At 38.5% G+C, this 21,926-nt stretch overlaps 2 protein-coding genes across 5 annotated transcripts in view; both read right to left on the bottom strand.

Moving 5' to 3' along the window:
- Nucleotides 1-418: 418 nt before the first annotated feature.
- LOC132863627 (uncharacterized) lies at nt 419-6,174 on the bottom strand. The gene is made up of 5 exons (XM_060896541.1): nt 6,002-6,174; nt 4,904-5,215; nt 4,486-4,758; nt 1,183-1,278; nt 419-829 (listed from the first exon to the last, which is right to left on the bottom strand). Exons 1-5 carry the CDS (start codon nt 6,060-6,062, stop codon nt 624-626), a joined length of 948 nt encoding a protein of 315 aa, XP_060752524.1. The 5' UTR covers nt 6,063-6,174; the 3' UTR covers nt 419-623.
- Nucleotides 6,175-10,531: 4,357 nt separating this feature from the next.
- The window catches only part of LOC132863216 (HMG box transcription factor BBX), a 39,366-nt gene continuing 27,971 nt past the window's right edge, over nt 10,532-21,926 (bottom strand). For 3 of the 4 annotated variants that reach the window (XM_060895896.1, XM_060895895.1, XM_060895897.1), the window contains exons 11-17: nt 21,112-21,919; nt 20,772-20,910; nt 20,243-20,394; nt 20,008-20,097; nt 19,313-19,501; nt 17,210-17,384; nt 10,532-15,306 (exon numbers count right to left, since the gene is read on the bottom strand). In XM_060895896.1, the coding sequence (XP_060751879.1) occupies nt 15,216-15,306; nt 17,210-17,384; nt 19,313-19,501; nt 20,008-20,097; nt 20,243-20,394; nt 20,772-20,910; nt 21,112-21,919 (1,644 nt within the window). In that variant the 3' untranslated portion in view covers nt 10,532-15,215. The remainder of the gene's footprint in view (nt 15,307-17,209; nt 17,385-19,312; nt 19,502-20,007; nt 20,098-20,242; nt 20,395-20,771; nt 20,911-21,111; nt 21,920-21,926) is intronic. The other variant, XM_060895899.1, reaches the window with a different exon arrangement.

Raw genomic sequence — 21,926 nt, forward strand, 5'->3', positions numbered from 1 at the left:
GCAAACGACACACACACAAGGTGGAGGTGGAAATCGAACCCCCAACCCTGGAGGTGTGAGGCAAACGTGCTAACCACTAAGCCACCGTGACCCCCCTGTCCTCATCACCTTTTAAAGCAAATTCATGCCCATTACAATATTAAGCTTTGATTGTATTCTCACTCAAGCATGTTGCTTTTATAAACCATATTAAAATATTTTCATGTAAATATTAAGTATATAAATTATCAATATTTTCATGTAAATATTAAGTATATAAATTATTACTTTTATCTATTTTATACTTTGAAAACTTTTTTCTACAGCGTTGCTAAAGACTGAAACAACATTGTGGTCTGCTTTATTTTTACCAACATACCAAAACTGCTTTACAGATCCATCACCTCATAAAAGGTATTGCAATACACCTGCAAGGAGCTGATGGTGCAACATTTATCATTTATTTGTAAGAAACTATATATACAGAGATGACATGGTTAGTCTGGTCCTACTTTAGAGTAGAGACACTGATAATGTGTCCACAGTTTGTGTTCCAAAAATACAAAAGTGCCTAGTAAATAAATAAATAAAAAAGAATGTACACAGACCAACCCTGGAGTCTTGTTTTTTAAGATAGCAGTTGCTTAGTTCTCATAGATACATTCCTCTCTCTGAGTCTGCATGATTCTATGTGGAGTAGATCTGGTAGTATTCCTGATGTTTGTGGAGACAGGTTGAGCATTTCGGGGAGCAGTCAATGTGGGGTTCACCGCAGCATTGGAAAGAGTGAAGTTCTCATAGATTTTATTTCTGTAGACTACAGATCCATGGGAAGAATCTCTTTTCTTCCCTACCAATTAACACAGAGACAGACAGGTAGTTCAGTAATAGAAGTGGTGTAAAATAAATGCTCTCTATCTGTTGGAGAAGTATATAAACTTTGCTCTATGTTTAGCTCAAACTAGCATCGTCAAACTTAAGTAAGATGTCAGCAAGACAAAACAGAATGTTTACATTTGAAATAAATTTTTATCTTCATCAAAATTACTTTTTAAAATCATAAGATTTTAATTATCTTGGCGTCAGAGTTGCAATAAGAAATACATTGGAAATAAATATGTCTGGTCTGGAAAAAAAAGTTATATATATATATATTTTATGTTGTGAATAATTGAGATGAAAAGACACTAATTGTGGACTCACATTTGAAGATGGCTACACCAAGTAAAATGAGGAGAAGCAGCCCTGCACATGTGCTTGTAGCTGCAGTGATCACCAAGGCTGCCATGGATGCCACCCCTGCACACAAACACACACACATATACACACACACACACACACACACACATATATATATACACATCTTACTTAAGTTTGACGATGCTAGTTATATTTATATATATATATATATAATATATAATAAATATAATATATATATATATATAGCACAAGCAAAAAAAAATAGCTTCCGTTTGTGTGTAGTTTTTGTAAAACCCCTGGGTTGAGTAAAATGACACATTTTTAGAACTCCTGCCTCCACAGTGTCATTTTTGCTGTCTTTTCTTACTTGATCACAGATAGATTCTTTCTGCTCTCAAATGACCCGAGGATCTTTAAATACCACGTAGATGTTCTTCATCTACTCTATTATACACACAAACAGTTTTGCTACATGTTGACACACTTTTACTGTTACTTTGCCTTCAGAATTTAATTCACTACTAATTATTAATTGTAATTTATAAGAGTATTACTGACTTTTAATGTTATTAAAAATAGGCCTGTTACAATCATGACAGTGGCCAGTTAGATTAACCAGCAAATAAGCTGAATATTATTCGTGTGAGTACGGTTTCAGATTCAGCCACAGAGGTAATGGGGAGGAAATGTGAGCACATGACAAAGGAAACACATCCTCCTCTGAGTGACACTCGATAGTGGAACGATGTACATTACAGGCTGTTACAAGCATCATTAGGTTGCATTTAACATTAATAACTAGCAAACAAACACACAGTTTAAGAACTGTGCACAGAGCAACACAAAACATTTGCATCTGCCCCTCATTATGGCCTTTTTTTAAGCTTGTTGAGTGAAGTCTAAAAGCTCTCACTCTCACTCATTTTCTACCGCTTATCCGAACTACCTCGGGTCACGGGGAGCCTGTGCCTATCTCAGGCGTCTTTGGGCATCAAGGCAGGATACACCCTGGACGGAGTGCCAACCCATCGCAGGGCACACACACACTCTCATTCACTCACGCAATCACACACTACGGACAATTTTCCAGCGATGCCAATCAACCTACCATGCATGTCTTTGGACCGGGGGAGGAAACCGGAGTACCCGGAGGAAACCCACGAGGCACGGGGAGAACATGCAAACTCCACACACACTAGGCGGAGGCGGGAATCGAACCCCCAACCCTGGAGGTGTGAGGAGAACGTGCTAACCACAAAGCCACCGTGCCCCCCAAGTCTAAAAGCTATTAAACATATTTAAAGACGGGTTCTGCGGCTGCTTTGATTTTCTAGGTTTCAGATTATGCAAATCATCTTTGTGACCACCTCAAGGTTGCAGAGTAAAAGAAGGAAGTTGGAACTTAAGATGGGCTTTTTCAACGATGGTTGAAGACCTACTTCTTCATTAAATGCTTGAACTAGCATTTTCTCCCCTGTGTGCTGTATTTGTGTATGTATTTATAAAATTAAAAATAAATAAATAAATAAATAAATAAACAAACTTTAAACAGTGTTTCAGTCTTATGGTATTACAGTATATACGCTCTGGATAAGGTCGTCTGGCAAATGCTGAAAATGTAAATGTACTTGTGTGTCTATGGTAACAAAAAACAGGGAAATGAGGACTGAAAATGAGGACTGAAACAAGGAAAGTATAATATGCTGCAAAAATGATAAACAATAAACAATCATATATGATACTATATAAATAATACTCTACAATGATATGGCATATTTCATCATGCTTTTATTTTGCTATTTTTAAGTTATTTCAATTATTAAAACAATGCCATTTTTAATTCCATGTTATTCAGCAAACCTAAATGTTATTCATACATTTATCCATAAAAACATCAGCAAGATCTCTTATTAAAATGCTGCCTTTTTTAGTGTCCTCCATATAAAATAAAGGAAAACAAAAAATTATGTGGACTTTTTATAAGAAGATACTAAAGGTAAGTGTCTAAAAGTGTCATATTTATGTGTTTAATATTGGCTTAAATGGCATTTCCTAGTTTTTTATATTGCTATTAATATTTTTATAGTTATAATTATAGTTGTTTAGCACTTTTATGGCATTTCATAGTTTTAGAGTGTATTTATAGTCCAAAACATTTCAGTGTGACATCAAACTGTCAGACAGTGGCACAGTCTCACATAAAGAGCGCACACAATTCTCTGATTACGTTTTGAAGTTCTAATGCATTAAACATTTGGCAACGATACAACAGACAGTTGTGTTTGCCTTGCAAAACTAGATGCTCTGAGCTGTAAGGCTGTTACATCTAACTGATCTGAAAGTCTCTATGTGAGCTGTTTTAATACATATTTATTCATTCTATATTATATTATTTATTTATTTTAATTTACATGTAATCTTTAATAAGTATAGGACTGAAGACATTTTAGGACCTTCGTGACTAATTAATCAGGGATTTTTTGAACAGGGCCCAGTTCTGTGTAAATTGTATACTTTCCATTACACTCTATTTATACTCATTACATTCTCAATATTTTACTAAATGTTTTTATTATATCAATATATGTCTTATTATATTTTACTACGCTCTATATTATTTTATTCAACCTTAAAACTTGTCTTTTAATACCTGCTTTTCATTCAACCCTACTCAGGTTGAGTAATGATGCAGATGAGAACTTTAGCAAATAAGAATAAAAAATAATAAAATAAAATAAATAAAATTGTGCATTCTGAAGATAAACTGAATATACAGTAAACAAAAAATAATAATCAAGCTTATTTATGTTTAAGCTTATCTAAATAACTGTGTGTTTATGGATGTTTGAAACAGGTCGAAACATGCATTTAAGATCATTTGTTGTTACTACTTTGCATATTATGGGTTTGGAACACATGTTGGAAAAAAAAAACCTTTCTTGAGTTGAAATCAATCATGTAATAATTGTAACAAACTTAAAAAAGTTCTGAATCTCTTTTATATTAGTCATGGCTTCTCTGATTATTGTTTGAGTTTTGTATTTTGTCATGTTAATGCCATAGCATACAAAGTGTGACAATAAGTTAGGAGAAGAAACATCCAGAGAAATCATGTGACTAAGCAAGTATTGAAGAAGTATTCAGTAAACATAGTGCTGAAGTAATGTCTGGTGTCATATGAACATAAAAAGCCAAAAGAGAAATCCAAACTAAATAAAACTGTCTGCTTTTGTTCTAGTCACAAGTCTCACATCATTTAATTTGATCAAATAAATGTTCACATCAGACAGTAGGTAAAAGGTTCACCTGAGTTATATGGGAGTGTGATGTTCCTGCTGTAGAGTGTGTGATTGACTGAGTAATCGGCACGACAAGTGAGCGTTTCTCCATCTGTCCAGTTGGGCTTGCAGAGCACCAGGAAGCTGCTCATATTGCTGGACTCATAATAGTGAAGAAGCTGATCTGATCTGGTCCATGTGAAGTTCACCTGCTGTGGTATCAAACCCTGCAGAGAGCAGAACAGCTCCACACAGGAGGAGTTAATGCTGTTCATCAACTGCAGGGTGAGAGATGGTGGATCTGCAGAGAGAACAATGAACTTAGTGACGTTTCATACAATGTAGTACAGGGTGAATAAGATAAACATAATATATTCTCTGTTAGTATACTGAGAATCAGAAAAACTTTCAAGAGCAAATGAAGAGTAAAAGATGATTATAATTACCAATAACTTTGAGCAGCAGGGTTGTAGAATTATTCTCCGTTGGTGGTGGTATTACTCTGGTACTCACACACGTATAATTACCAGCATCACTGATTTCAACATCTGTTACATTCAGCCCTAAAGGTTCTTTAATTACTTTAAACCGAGTTGTACATTCAGGTAGAATACTTGAATTACGGTCAATTACATATTTACATAATTCCTTTCCATCCTTTTCACACTTCACATTGATCCTGTATGTATTGTACGTGAACATGGAAGGGTTTGGTAGAAAGGCAGAACCTCCTCTATACACTGTAATGCTCTCCACATCTAGAGAGTGAAAGAGTAAATTGGTTTAGTGCAAAAATCCTGGCATTAAGAATTGAATAAGGAGCTTATAACATATTTATAACACAAATACCTACTCTCCAATACCTAGGGTTGGGCAATATATGAAAAATAATCTGAATGTCATAAAGTTAGTTGTTCAGAGAGAAAAAAGCATTGTTGGTACCATTAATCATTAAGTTATTGGATCATTAAAAAGCGCTTTATTATTTATAGGATAATGCGGAAAACACCGTTGAACTAAATATTGTGGTGGATGCCTCAAAGTACCGTGTTGTGACTTTTTAAACTAATTGTTCAACCTTAATGATTACATTTCATGATGATCTGTGACTTTATCTTTATATCCTTGGGTACATTTTCTTATTCATGCCAAAAGATTACTGTGAATCATTTTTCAATGAAAACACATGGGTTTCAAACTTATTGGTTAGAAACAAGTATAATGCGTATAATCAAATCAATTCACAGACGTTTAAATGTAATTCCTTTTATTTAGGTATTGAATTAAATTGCATCAATAATTTAGGTTTCTAAAATGACAGACGGTATCTTTAAAAAGTATAACTGTAAATGCAATAATCTATTCACAAAGGTTATCCAGGCGGGTTTAAAAGAAAGAAAGAAAGTTCATGGAAACAAACAAACAAACAAAAACCGAAATTTTATGAAATGACTCATTATTCAGTAAAGCAACACAGTCTTGTTAAGAAGACAAATAGACAACAGCATATAAACCAAGCCAATAGTGAGAATAAAATGTCTTACTGTTGTTTGTAGAACAAAAAGGAAGAGCTAGTAGAAGGCTCAAGAGCTGCCCCGATGACATTTTTAGTGCAAAGGTTGAAACCGTTTCTCCTTGAATGCAGCAGCTGTGTCTAATAGGTCTAACACTCTCCTACGCACACACACACATACGCACACACATCGCATCAAGCTCTGTCCAAATGTACTAACACCTCTAACCACCCACATTAAGTGACGAAATAACCACACTGCTTTTTCAGGTTCGCAGAACTGCCTACAGAATAATGAATTAAAATTTACTCAATAAATAAAGAACATTGATAAATCTCTACACAAACACAATATGGTTGATCTCCTAAGGATTTCCTTGCTACTGCTTACATTTTTGTGTATATAGAACAAGTCTATATAGAGCACTTTTGTTTTTTTAAACACAGATACACCAAATGACATCAGGGAAATATTTTGAAATGTTTTGTCTTAACTTCTGTTAGTTCTGCTTTCTGAAGAAGCCAACATGGAAAATGAATACAGGAAATGCAGGCAACAGCATTATATCACAGCATTTCGTAACAGTAGCTAAAAGTAACAGAAGCAAAATATTTTTCTGATGTAGTTTATAAATACGATACATTTACACCAGAACCACACACTACAGCCTCAGTGTCTCGATTGTGGTGAGAACAGTCCACCACTTATTTGTTCAAGTACAGACCTGTTTGACCTATATGCTCAAATGCAACAAGATTATGTACATAAGAAACTGCTAATCTAATGTCTGGGTGCTGTGGTTGTTGTCAATCAATTCACTTTTTATTTTACTTGAGCACAGTGCAATACTTTGCCTCATTTACACTTATTGTTTTTAACACACTGTGTATAATACAGCATTTTTTTAGATTTGCAGGTCCCTCCTCCTGGCAACCTGTGTAACTGTCCTCAGCTTATCTGAATTTTTAATACCTATCGGATGTAATATTGCTGATTGCAGGAGCATCTGATATGGACAGTGTGGTGCAAGTTTTCATTCCAACCAAGCAGAAACCACATCTAAGTCTACTGAAAGGTAAGATCAAATGATTTTGCTTCTCGACTGTCTTTAACCTTTGGTCTCTTGAACCTTACTGCTGTATCATGATTGACTCTGTGCTCTAACCCCAGCTTCACATCAAGCAGGGATATGTGGGGGAAAAAAATGAACTGAGCTGTAATGTTTTTATGTATGTATATGTGACAAAAAAAGGCCTCTTCTTTTAATACTTGAAATATAATGTTGTATTATTATTATAGCCCATTTCAGTCAAAGTTCAGTTGTGTTCTGCTGCTGACTTCCTGTGAGCTCAAATCAGTCTGATCATTTCCCTTTGACCTTTCTTATTAATAAGGCTTTTTTTTTTCTTGTCATACCAATCTGTGTGTACTGAAGTTACCCAGCCCACCTCTTACCATTAACCATGTCTTGGGAGTCTCTGAGATCATATTTTTAATATTTCTGTTGTCTGATGTGAACATTAAGTGAAGCTCTTCACTTGAATCTGCATGAAATTGGACAAGTGTTTGAATGAGCAGGTGTAAGGGAGTTTTTTAATAAAGTAGCCAGTTAGCGAAAGCATAAGATTTTAGATATACAGTATATGGAAAAGCAATTTATTTAGTTGTGGTTTTCTTATTGTATTAATAGCCCAAGATTAACATCACATCCAAACGATTCTCTCACTTGTTTTTATTTTCTGCAGGAGGTGGGTAACACTTTTTTTAACCCTATAGACCTGATAGCATCAGTGTTATCATGAAAACTAACACCCATGCACACCTACAAAGAGTGTGGAAGTGATGCTGAAGCAGCATGAACCAGAAGTATAAACAGAAGACAGGTTTGATCTCTTACATGCAAACCTTTCATTTTGTATTAAATTAATGGTGAAACAGAATGTGAACATAACTCATGAACTCAGATCCTTCTAAAGTGACCCTAATGTGAATCAGACCACCTTCATGTCTCCGTGTGTGTTGTGGAGAAACGTTGACTCGTTGTGGAGAAACGTTGACTCATGTGTACTACAACAGCTATAAATGGTTGAAATGACAATAAAAGCTTCTTGACTTGATTTGAGAGCTGCTGAATACATAGCCCTAGTTGTCTGTCAGTAAACTGAATGTTTGCTCTTTTCACATGCTGTTTTGCACAGTACTTTACAATACCTCATGTTACTGCTGCTATAATACTAATGTGTTCATTCCAGTATTTCTGCACACACAATATTGTTTGAACATACAATATTTACACTGGTCAGCTGTGTTTTTTTATATTGTCTTTTGTGTAATGTCTTGTATTTTTTGTTTGCACCAGGTTGCACAGTTGCACTTGCATCTAGGACTATTTACTAAGTCCTTAGCTGTCTTTTTTTTTTATAAAGCACTATGGTCCTGGAGAAATGTTGTTTCATTTCACTGTGTACTGCAACAGCTATATATGGTTGAAAAAACAATAACAGCTTCTTGACTTGACTTGAAAGCAGCTATAAATGACTTTCCCACAATAACCTCAACATACAGGGTAGCAACAAGACATATAGAGCCACTGTGGAACTTGAAGTTATACTGTAGAGCTTACGTTATTAGGCAGCAGGAATAATAGTATTGTGTCAGTGGCAGAAACTATAGTTGCTATATAAATATATTACTATACAGTATATGTGTATGTAGTGTATTCATGTATTTTGTCTACTGAAACCACTCATAGCTTGGTAGAAAAACGTTTACAGCATTTGACAGACACCTTTATCCAGAGCAACTTATATTTATCTCGGGTAAACCTCTGTGCAATTGAGAGTTAAAGGCCTTGCTTAGGGGCCTGACAGTGGCAAATTGGTAGCCTTGGGATTAGAGCTTATGACCTTCTGATTGGTAGTCCAACACCTGAACCACTCAGCTACCATTTCCCCCATCTGCAGCATTAATCTATAGCATGAATCATAAGAGAAAAAAACCCTCTGGTGTTTCACTTTATATCCATTTTTATTTCTAAATGCAAATAATCAGCTTTGATATTCATGAGTAAATTATGCTAAAAGAGTCCTGGAGTGAATAAGTGGCCTTAAGTCCCCATTTGAGTCTTCTTGTATTGTAACCACCAAGAGGCTATTTGCATTGTTTTCCTTGTATTGTATCTCTGCCACACTAGCGATCATCGTTTTTTCAAACAATTTACTGTTCAAAGTGCTTTTGTAGGAAATTTAACAAATGTTCTCTATGCTATAATGACATGGGAGGAGAAAAAACTTACATCCCTGGAAATGATTCAAAGTATCTGAATGTAGTACAAGGAATATTGTTATATGTACAGTGGAGAATAAAATCAGGGGAGAGTTTCTAAACACTTGATTCATTTTTTTGTCTTAAATCTTCATTCAGAATTTGAAGGAATATTAGCTGGGAGTGTATTTTGGGTGTACCACTGTTCTATTAGCATGTTTTACAAAATAACCCAGGCACTTCTACAAAAACCTTTATGGTCTGGAAAACATAGTGATCAGTATTAGAGAACAGGAACCACTGTAGCATGAAAGAATATGACTAAAATGATCAGGGTTACAGCTGTCAAAAATTAGTAGGAAGTTTAGAGGCTCTTGCTTTGAATGACCTGAACACAACATCTGAAAGAGTTTTTTTGCTTACTATTTGTAGCACGAGGCAATACCTGAAAGGAGGTTTTGTGTGGCTCCCAAGAGCATGGAAGAGATAGCAGGCGATGGGCCATTACAAGAGGAGACCTGGACAGGGCCTTAGATGGGAAACATCCCAGCATCAGGACCAGTATCTTCTCTTTTGCACAAGGAGAAACAGGAGGAGTGCTACCAGAACCCTAAAAATGACTTTCAGAAGGCTATCGGTGTACATACAGACTACATGAGGGTGGCATGAAGGTGAGCTCACTGAGGCCCTGATTCAGATCTTATTGGATATCCCCAGGTCCCCATTCGACATCTTATTAAGAGCATGCCCATATGTTGTTAGAAGTGCATACAGGAAAGTGGAGCCCATAAACACCAATGGCTTACATTATGAGATACTGTGATAAAATTCATGCAAGTTAGTTCAGCCAGTATTTTTAATTTTTTACTTTGATTTTCTGTGTGATTTGAAATCCAGCCCTCAGTGGGTTGACAATTCCCACATCACGTTGTTCTTAATGAATTACACGTTGTATCTAAGATTTGTTTTTGGAATATTTCGTTCATTAACATACAACGTGTGAACTAAGACTTCCCTTCATTTTTCTGAAAACGGTTGCTCTTCTGTTTCTTTTCACATAATTCACCCTAAACATCACAATGCACTTTTGAACAATAATCTTTTTATTACATTTTATGTAATTAGCATCTTTCCTGTAGATCCTGTAAATGCAAGATTTAATCATGGTTCTTTTTCCTAATAATACTGCCAGCCAAGCAGTGTCTTGGACTGAAGCTCATTATAATAATAGAAGTCCTTTACTTTTTATCCATCTTGATCCTTGAGCAGGAAAGAAGAAATCAGACCGACAACGTATGTCTATATGTTACTTTAATAGGTGTTAAAGGAATAACATTTGCGTCAGCAGACAGTGTTATGACGTAGGACTTGTTGAGAAGGGTAATGGCAAAAGGGACCCTTTTACTATGCAAGGGTTTCAGTAAGGCAAGGCTGCATTGACAACAGGACTGTAACAAGCATGGCGTCATACAGTACGAGTGACACGAATTAGATCAAGCACACATTGTATAAACTCATTTGAGGACACGGAAAAGGTAACCCTTCGACAAGACTGCTTCAAAAGCCAGTGGACATACGTTCTTGCACAGAAGAGAAAAAGATGGCCATTTCCAATGGATGCATTATCCAGGTTCTTAAGACTCATAAGAGAAAACAGAAATAAATAAGCTTCAAACAGAGCATTTGGCAATTGTGTTAGCCATTAATTTCCCTGTTTTTTTGTAAATCATTGAATATAATTGGATGTCTGATTATGGGACAATGTTTCTAATATCCAAAAATATTCAGTTATTTGATTAGAGAGAGATGGATGCAATGATGAGACTAAGAAGCTCTTCATAGAGCTCCAGATCAGTGTTACAACTATGAGTGGAAATTGTTATAAATCGTATCGCAGTTGGGAGCAAACTCCTCCATACAAAGCTGTCGCATACAGAAAGACTGGAATTGGAATTAGAAAAATACAGGTACAAAATCCATTACATTCAAGAGACAATTCTAGCACAAAAGAGTATTATACTATAAGCTTTACAGCTATTATAGGAACTCGAGAGTTATAGAGGCATCTTCTACAGTACTTAGAAAAAACAGGGGAATGACATTTAATGGAGGCGTTGGGAAAAGGATCAAACCTCATCTATGGATCATGCAAGGATGTTTGAAGAAGTGCATCATCGTTCATTGCATTATTGTATAATGGCAATTTTTTTTTCAATGCAATAATGTGTCTTGTGATAGAGGACTGACTAATCAGAGCAAATAGTCATGAAAGGGGGATTGAGCCATGAAAAGGGGTAAATCATTCAGAGTGGGATGTTTTGCTTTGGGTTTAAGGTGCAAATATAGTTTTTCTAAAATAGGCATTTTAAAAACACTTTGTACACCATGCCAACCTGCAGGTAAAGGCTGAGGAAATCCATCAGAAATATAGAATTGTGCTAATATAATGCATTGATGCATCTATTACCTGAAAACAGACTCGCTGACTTGAATTATCTTTCCTGGTTTGTCCTTGCACACTATCAAATTACTTAAAGAGACAGCACTTCCTTGTCTTTGGCAAATGTCTGGGAGAAAAAAAAAAAAAAAAACCCACTTGTTAGTTAATAGCACATACAGTTTATAAGTTGGCAGTTTATTAGTTACACCTGCAGTATATCTAAGGAACTGTCAACTCGGTGTGTCAGGGGTGGACAAATCGATAAGCCGGACACCCAGGATGAGAAGATTACACGTCTGGGCTATTAGGTTATTATCCATCGAAGCCCTGCAGACAAGCTGGTTCACCTTGTTCACTTGTTCAACCAGAAAGAGGAGAAAAAAGAACCTCTGCAAAAAGGAACGTTATTTATATATATGTTTAGAAATGAGCTTCTTGGTGGTGCAACCCACCCTGAGGTTGTAACCACAGTGCACACTACACATTCTGAACTGCTCTGCTTGTTGTACTACAAATACTAGCCTCTAATAGTGGCGTTTATTAGTGTGCACAAGGTCATAGTATTTCTGCTGAAAAAGTTTGTATGCCTAAGAAAACTACGCAAAATAAAATGCAGCGTAAGAGAGATGCTGACACCTTTCCAAAAAATAGAGAAACAAATAAACAATTCCGCACAAGCCGCCTTCTATCTGCGAATATTACGTTTCCGGCCAACCAAAACCCGGAACTGAGCAGCACCTGAGTTTTTATTTGTCCAGCTGACTAACTATTTGTCCACCCCTGCTGTACGTGTCCATATTTGTAGACACGACGTTGCCGGTTTATTAGTTAGACTTCTCTATAAACAGCAACTCAGTTTATAGTCCCTTTCACACCGTACAATTTCTTCCTTTATAGCAAGATACATGACGGGAAGAACGTGTTTGCCGCAGCCCTGGATGTGCACAAAACACTTGGGAAGACATCTCTTAGCAAAAGTTGATCTAAGACAAACATTTAGGAATTGAGCTTGAGATACTGATCAGCCAGAGTACATCTCATCACTTTAGAAGTCCTCAAAGACCACCTACACGGTATACTTCTGACCACCATAATCTGAAATTCATAAACAGACATGCTTGAGATTCGATTTAAAAAAAAAAAAAAAAAAAGAAAGAAAGAAAATCTTCGTAACGCCGTATGGAATATTACTCTGTAATGTTCTGAACAAGCGAAACACTCATCTTTACTGTCCGTTACAGGTCAATAATCCTCCCAGCTTCTCTGCATGCTGAATACGTTACTGCATCAGGCGTTCATTTGTTTACCTGTTAACCCTTTCTGTTCAGACACGATGAGGTTAAAACCCTTGGCTCTGACTAACTGAAGCGAACAGGACATTCAGACTCACAGGTAACACATATCTCACTGTGCTCATTAGACAATAGTTAAACATGGCAGCACAGGCTGCCTCACATGTGCGTTCCCAAAAACAGCAGGGACTATTTCCTCTAGAAGCGGTGCATTATTTCTCAGTGCTCATTGGCTTATTATTATTATTAATTATTATTATTATTTTATATTTGTATACGAGTTTTGACAATAGTCTTCATCCAGTAGAACTAGCCTCATGGTGAGGCTTAAGATCATACAAAAAAAGGTAAAGGCCAGCAAAATCACTCCCTAAACATACTACACATTTAGGGGAATAAAGATGATCAAATACATCATACTATAATTTCTATTTAAAACAAAACAAAACAAAAACATATTACTTATAAAATTTCAACTTCACAGATCTGATATGCAGAAAAACATAGGCAATGGAGAAAAAGAAGCATCAGTCATTGTGAAGTTGGAGGTGTCTAGTGGAGGTTTTCCCCATCGTGTAGTCAGGCTTGAGCTTTCCTTCATTTAGACTAAGCGACGAGCTTTCTGAAAGCAGAATCAGAATTTTTTTCCCCCTCCAACAGTCTGTGACCTTTGATTTGCACAGTGGGATGGAAAGTATCTATGCTGATTTATTGGAAAGAAAAAAAAAACAATTCAAAAAAATTAAAGTGTGTGTCAGGTCAGGAGCATGTCATCAGCCGTGTGAGCTCCTCGGTGCTGTGTGGGCTTATGCTGTAAGAGTTCCATGTAGGTGAGAGACCTGATTCTCTACCTGATTCTCTACTCTCCTCCTCTCTCTTACACTTCAAACTCCCAGGAATGGATAGAAGCAGCAGAAAAAACAAACGCTGAAAAACTGTGTTTGTGTTCTGCTGGCACATGTTGGAGAAAGAGGTGCATGAAATTTAACACTGTCACCTCCTCCCAGAAAATAACTCTATACGCGTTCATTCTGGATGATAGAAAATCGAAAAAAGCTGAGAGGAAGAAAAACAAATTGCCTAAAATTCTGATCCACACTAAAATGCCAGTTTATTAAATTCCAGATTATTAGCTAAGCCAATCTAGCAAAAAATAAACTGCCATTTGGTGTAGTATAGCTAAAAATTAGTGCAGTGTCTGTTACGAAACTACCTTAATAAAACTAGTAGCACTCTTTTGGATTAGCTATCAATACAGCACAAAAGTGCACGCACACACACACACACGCGCGCACACACTTTTGGATTAGCTATCGGGATGCTACGCACACACACGCAGGTGCTCACATACACACACACACACACCGCAGAAAGGTCAAGTATTGACATAAAATGCATTGTATCATTCAAGTATACTGCTCTAAAAATAAAAAAAAAAAAAACAATCTATTTATCTCTATAGCTGTGCACGTGAGAGTGGAAGGGTGCCCAGTACAGTAACGGGGAGCTGTGAGAGCGCAAGGAAAAAAGAGAATGGCTTCTGACCAGGTCAGTGTTCAGTCACTTAGTAACTTGTTTGCTTTGGATCACAAACGTGCATTTTTCAGTCTCACTCGGGCTGCTTTTGTGAGAGAAGCAGCCGTATATGCTTGCACTGCGTCCAAAACGGGTCTTTGACCAGAAAAGAGGCATCTAGGCATTAATTGTGCATTGTCAACGTGAAGCCTGCGCTGAGAGGGACTTGGGCACATAAGCAGGCTGGCTGTGAGGTATGGGGGCTGTAGAGCAAAATCTCTCTCTCTCTTACACACACACACACACACAATATGCAGTGTACATGTGTATGCTTCTGGGCAGGAAGGAGAGCAGGAAGCCACAAGATTTTCTAACAGAGAGAGAGAGAGAGAGGCAGAGTGGGGTTTTATGTAAAAAGGTTGAAACCGAAAACAAAACTTAGAGAGCTTCATTAGGTCCATTTTCTCATATTGCAAAAAAGGTTTCGTTTATAAAACAGCCATTCTCCGTTTCTGAATGCCTTGGGTAAACAGAGGAAGCCAGGCCACACCCTCTACATAATCCTGTGTGTGATGAAGCCTCAGAGATAACGTAGCGATCCTCCTCCTCTTCAAGCTCTGCCTGCTCTTAGCTCTCTCACCCTCTCTCTCTCCCTGTGTATGTATGTATATTCCCCAGCACAAAGCTCTCAGGTATGTCCCAATAAGTCCACTCCCAGACGAGGTCTACACCTTCACTGATCAGCACAGGAGATCAGTACAGGAGTCTGAGGAGCCATGTCCTTCACCTGACCTTCAGCAGCTATGGCGACTGCACGCTGACCTCTGAAAGCAAACACGCAGATGCAATAATTAAGCATGAGCCTATTACAGTGTGTACAGATTATACAAACCCCATTCCAAAAAAGTTGGGACATTGTACAAATAATAATTTCTGTATCTCATAAACTTATATTTTATTCACAGTAGAATATAGATAACATATCAAATGTTGAAAGTGAGACATTTTGAAATGTCATGCCAAATATTGGCTCATTGTGGATTTCATGAAAGTTAAATGTACATATAAGGAACAGCTGGAGGACCAATTTGCAAATTATTAGGTCAATTGGCAACATGATTGAGTATAAAAAGAGCCTCTCGGAGTGGCAGTGGCTCTCAAGTCAAGATGGGCAGAGGATCACCAATTCCCCCAATGCTGCGGCGACAAATAGTGGAGCAAAATCAGAAAGGAGTGTCTCAGAGAAAAACTGCAAAGAGTTTGAAGTTATCATCATCTACAGTGCATAATACCATCCAAAGGTTCTGAGAATCTGGAACAATCTCTGTGCGAAGGGTCAAGGCCGGAAAACCAGACTGGATGCCGTGACCTTCGGGCCCTTAGACGGCACTGTATCACATACAGGAATGCTACTGTAATGGAAATCACAACATGGGCTCAGGAATAGTTCCAGAAAACATGGGTGAACACAATCCACCGTGCCATTCGCCGCTGCCGGCTAAAACTCTATAGGTCAAAAAAGAAGCCATATCTAAACATGATCCAGAAGCGCAGCTGTTTTCTCTGGGCCAAGGCTCATTTAAAATGGACTGTGGCAAAGTGGAAAACTATTCTGTGGTCAGACAAATCAAAATTTAAAGTTTGGAACGCCATGTCATCCAGACTAAAGAGGACAAGGACAACCTAAGTTGTTATCAGCGCTCAGTTCAGAAGCCTGCATCTCTGATGATATGGGGTTGCATGAGTGCGTGTGGCATGGGCAGTTTACACTTCTGGAAAGGCACCATCAATGCTGAAAGGTATACCCAAGTTCTAGAACAACATGTGCTCCCATCCAGACGTCGTCTCTTTCAGGGAAGACCTTGCATTTTCCAACATGACAATGCCAGACCACATACTGCATCAACTACAACATCATGGCTGCGTAGAAGAAGGATCCGGGTACTGAAATGGCCAGCCTGCAATCCAGATCTTTCAACCATTGAAAACTTTTTGCGCATCATAAAGAGGAAGGTGCGACAAGGAAGACCTAAGACAGCTGAGCAACTAGAAGCCTGTATTAGACAAGAATGGGACAACATTCCTATTCCTAAACTTGAGCAACTTGTCTCCTCAGTCATGTTATAAAAAGAAGAGGGGATGCCACACAGTGGTAAACATGGCCTTGTCCCAACTTTGAGATGTGTTGATGCCATGAAATTTTATTGTGTTGATGACACTTATTTTCAGCTTAAAATGATACATTTTCTCAGTTTAAACATTTGATATGTCATCTATGTTGTATTCTGAATAAAATATTGAAATTTAAAACTTCCACATCATTGCAATGTTTTTATTCACAATTTCTATAGAGTCCCAACTTTTTTTGAATCGGGTTTGTACAAAAGTCTATACCATAATTCTTGTTTAATACAAATGTTTCCTTAGGTGTTTATTCAGTACAAAAAATGTTTACTACAAATATACATGAATACTCCACAACACTTCTTTTGCAGGTTTTCGCAGGTTTTGCCTGCAAAAACAAACCATTTTCCTGAGGAAACAATGTTTAACTAAAGTTATAAAGCTGCCCAAAATGTTTCAGACCACTAAATGATTTTTGAAGAAGCAAAGGGTTATCGTGCCTAATACTGACTTTACTGGTTACATTTATTTTTATTAGACTTCTACACAATACTGTATGTGTATCTTTGTGTGTTTGTGTGTTCACTTTGTATTCTTACACACCGATGCATGTTCTCCATAGCAGCGACCTCGGCGAGCGCTGCTAGACTGAAGAAGGCCGGCAGGCTGTCAGTCTCGGCTGGTCCGGGGTCAGTGGAGCAGCTCTCTGTGTTGCATAAAGTCTCATGAGTTAATGGCTTTCCATCCTGATCCTGGGTCAGCTCCTTTACTTTGTCCGCTGCAAAGACACGAAGCCACACTCAGGACACGTTTTTTTCCTGTATGTTGTAGTATCACTTTATGCAACATGCCCAGAATTGGCACAAGCTTCAGGAAGCTAATCTTTTAGGAAAAACTCTGTATTTGGATACGGCTCTCAGAACACAGAGCACTGTTCTAAGCCCTTACACAACATCTATACAGTCCAGCACAGACCAACATGTAGAAATACTGACCAACTGTGCCAAAGCAGAGTCTGACAATTTGTTGCAATTGCAAATCATGTGGCTGCCAGGGGAGGCATGAATTTATTCTGGTACAGATGACGAGATGACTAGTACAGCTAGTTCATGATTGGCTCCCTAGATGCCGACTGTGCTTTCCTATCGATGTAACCTTCATTATCCTGAGTAAACGCCAGGGCTCTGCCTCACTACACAGTCACAGCTACAGCTTTTCCTCCTTACCCTCCACCACCCCGGCACGACCTGTGTAGATGTGCTGTAAAGGGCTCCTTGTGCATTATCCTCCTCCGGCATATTCTTTATATCTCTATATTTGTGCAGGTTCAACATCTAAGTCTCTGTACTCGCCCAGCAAAAGAAGCAGTAGCATCAGTGTATCAGATCTAAACCTACCCCAAACCTACAATCTCCTACATTACATTCCCATCAATAAAAGCTCATTCGGTTAAGGCTCAAGTGGATGCTTTGTTGAAGAGGGCGGGCAGAGATTTGCCAGTGCTGGGTCGAGTTGAAAGGAAGGCTATGATAACCTTAAAAAAAAAAAAACTCCACCACTATAAAAACAACTCAAACACAGAAACACTGTTTAAAAACCTTGAGGAGGGTTGCCTACAACAGCACAAATCCACATCAGGTGCTAAACTAAAAGGAATCTGAGGGAACAGTGGGTACAAACTCACCAACAATTGGGGAAAAAAAATGGTGTGAAGAATGTTGGCTTCTGCTGCGACATGCAGATGGTAAGGTCAGAAACTGCCACTTTGACCCAACATGCTCTGTGTCAACAGTCCAGACTGCTGGTACTGGTGTGGGCAAGATCTCTTTTGGCATACACTTTAAATACTAATCCAGCATCACTGGCTCTCTTTATGGTCACTTACCCATCTTCTAATGGCTACTTCCAGCATGTTAATCTGTCATGTTACAAATTTCCTGTTTCGTAGAAGGTCATGTGAACTCGTTGCCATGTTCATGAAACAGATTTTTTGCTTTGTAACCTAAATGTTTTGCAAAAAAACGTGACACAATCATGTCAACACAGACTAGAATCTCAGAAGAACGTTTCCTGCACCATGTGGAAATCATGCCGTGAGAGCAAGGAGGGAGAAGGTGCTAGTAAATGAGCTGATGAGTTTATATTCCATGTTGTTATCGGATTTATTAGCTTCTTACAATAAATGAACTTAGTTGCTTTTCTTTCCAATATGTGTATGAACCCATTGTGCTGATGAGTAAATGAATGTGCAGTAAATACATCAGCAGTGCATGAGCAACCTGTGATTAATGAACGTGGCCTTTCCTTGTCCCATGAGTTGCTTCTGACTCCCATTGATTTTTATTTATCAATAGTGAAAAAAAAAACGTGCTTATTTTAATGGCATTTGCGTTTCAAAAAAAAAAAAAAACACAACTCAAATTTATTGGAGTCTCCAAGTCAATAGAGGAAACTTTATGCTACTTACATGTAATATCACATTTTTACTTAAATCAAAAATCTGAAATATTAAAGGAAAAAAATGAATCAATCAGTTGAATCAAAAAAAATGAATGAAGACACACTTCACATTTTTGAAGTGGGATTACGGTCATTTGGCCAAAGGTTTCAAGTAAGGTTACTACAAATAGAACCGAAATTGAACACTGATCTGTTAAACAGATTCTGACAACTTTAATGTGTGTTATTGCGTATGCTGTGACTCACCCTCAGCGGGTGATAGTCGCCCGTCTGCTGTGCGCACCAAGTGTGTGATTTTGCTTTTTCTGGCCTTCCTCTTCTGGCTGCCCACAGGCACATCTCCCGTCTTACGGGTTTCAGTAGAGAGCGAAGCGCTCGAGGAGTCTGCCTTCGCCGTGCCTGTGTCGCTGGCCGTTGGGTCAGGCTGTGCTACGGCTACGGACAGGAGACATTGGCAGGTATGTTATTACTACAAATGCTACATGTTAGTGCTACAAATCAAACGCTCCATCACACTTCGCGCTACAGTGCTGCGTTTAGACTGACACTAATTATCGTTTGCGTACTGCAGCACTGGAAAATGTAGCAGGGTCCGTATTTGGAAATATGCAGAAAGACTCTGGTGATTATTTAGAAAAATATTTTCTATAATGTTCATATGTGCTTCTGTCCTTTTAGTTTGTGTGTGTGTGCGTGTGTGTGTGTGTGTGTGTGACCTACTTTATTCTGCAGCACAAAGCTCAGAGACAGAGCTATAAACCACAGTAAAACAACTATCCTCACCACCTGTCTATTTAGCTACACGAGCTTGTACATTTACACACCCACACCGACTCAGCCACACACACACACACACACACGCAAACAAGAAGCCAGAATAAAAAGAAAGAAAGAAAGAAATAGAAAGCACAGACACATGACACATGCTTTCTCTGTGTCACCTTTGTCCAAAGTTCCAGCCTTTTCCTTTTTGTTCTTGTACTTGCTAACAATCTTGTGGAATAAAGTCTTTTTCTGAGATGGGGATGGACCTGATTGTATATAAAACAGAAAAGAGGAAGATGGCATGCTGTGTTAGATGGCCATCATGACATGCACTGAGCACTTCCTGTTGGTATGACTAAAACAGGCAAGGAGTGGATGGGTTCAGAGGAAGTGATTGAAAGCGATACACACCCTTATTAGACGTAGGATTTTCCAGAGGGTGGGCTACGTTGGCTTTCTTCCTTTTGGTAACAGCTGTGCTCTTTTTGTCGAACGTTAGCGGACTGAACTGAGGCAGGCTGTTAAACTTCTTCTCAAACTCCTCCTCCAGCTTCCCTAAATTGCTGCAGAGATATATATATATATATATATATATAAAAAAAACAATCATGTTTTTGTATCATGTGCTAATTAAAACTCGGAGTCAAAGTGTTGAATGTCTATGATTTCCTTCTACAAACAAAGCAATGCATCACAGACTAAAGTAATCCAACACCCTTTGAAATCTCAATAATCCTGTTTGTTTTGTGAACCTGCTGGTTCTGCTTTTCTTCCAATAAACGTAGTTATCTCATATAGACAGTTTAACCCTTACTGTACAGATACAGTTATGTTTGTGTGGAAGTGAAAAAAAAATAAAAAACCTCACTAATACAAAGCAATAATTTAATCACAATAAAACCATGTGACTTTAGAAGTCAATGGGACTGAGTGAGCTCACCCTGGCACTGGCTCTTCTTTGGATTTGGACTTTTTCAGTTTTTTGGGGTTGCTGGCAGCAGGTTGGCTGAAATTACAGCTTTCGTCTGTCCATCCTATCTCAGACTCGGACATGGTGCCTCGCATGGAGCCTCGCTTTCCTGAAAATCACACACATACAGTCTTACATGCCTATATTTGTGCATTCCTAGCGACTTCCTGTTAGTGTGGTTTTACTGTATTACAGCTAAAATAATGCTAAGCCTGACCGACACCCAACAGTTACCTTACAAAGGCAAAAATTGCGGAAGTTGTGGAAAGTTTTTTTTTATGATATTACAGTTCTAATACAACTCTGATACCTCTGTCGACGTTAGCCCGCAGTGATGTCAGCATTCCTTCAGACACCAGAGTTTTGTACAGCGCTCCCTTACAGCTCCGTTCTGATTTCCGTGACCCACAGGCCTCAGGTTTGGGCTCGATCTCCTTCTCTTCTGTTTGCATTAGAACAGGTTTAGCCTCCAGCTCCCTCTCTTCTCCTTTGCTTGGCAGTGGGGAGGCCGGTTCTACGCTTTTGCTTTGCTGTGCTGTAGAGGTGTGTGGCTCTGAATCCTCCGTGCTGTCCACTTTAACGTCAGCTTCGTCCTTGCACTCGAATTTCAGCTCTGCTTCATGGATAAGCAGAGACCCTTCTGCCTCAAGTGTTTTGCAGTCCTCTCCTTCTCCCTTCTCCTCTTCTTCCTCCTTGGTCCTGAGCTGTTTCTTGACTTTGAGTTTGGTCTTTTTCTTCTCTGCTGTTGAAGGCTGAAGCACCGGACTGCCCGAAGGACGCGCTCGCTTCCTGGTGTTCTCCATCTCCTCTGAGCCCCAGGCTCCTTTAGCCACTGCCTCAATAGTGTACATCAAGCTCTCGAGGTCTGAGCTGGACGAAGAACGCTTCTTGCAGGGTTTTTTGGGCGAGCCGGGGCTTTTTTCACCTTTTGATACGTCGCTTGGCTTCTTCTTCTTTTTCTTACAGGACGTCGGCGAGGATGAGGCTGATGTCAGGGTGGGAAGGTCCATGGTGGGGGTTGTGTTTGGAGCACTGTCCTGGGCGCAGAGAGAGGAGGAGTCCATGGCTGGTTGGGAGGACAGAGCCTCCAGTTTTTCTGCTTCAGATGCTAAACACATCTAAAAT

The sequence above is a fragment of the Tachysurus vachellii genome, chromosome 20 (assembly GCF_030014155.1).
Source record: "Tachysurus vachellii isolate PV-2020 chromosome 20, HZAU_Pvac_v1, whole genome shotgun sequence".
NCBI lineage: Eukaryota > Metazoa > Chordata > Actinopteri > Siluriformes > Bagridae > Tachysurus > Tachysurus vachellii.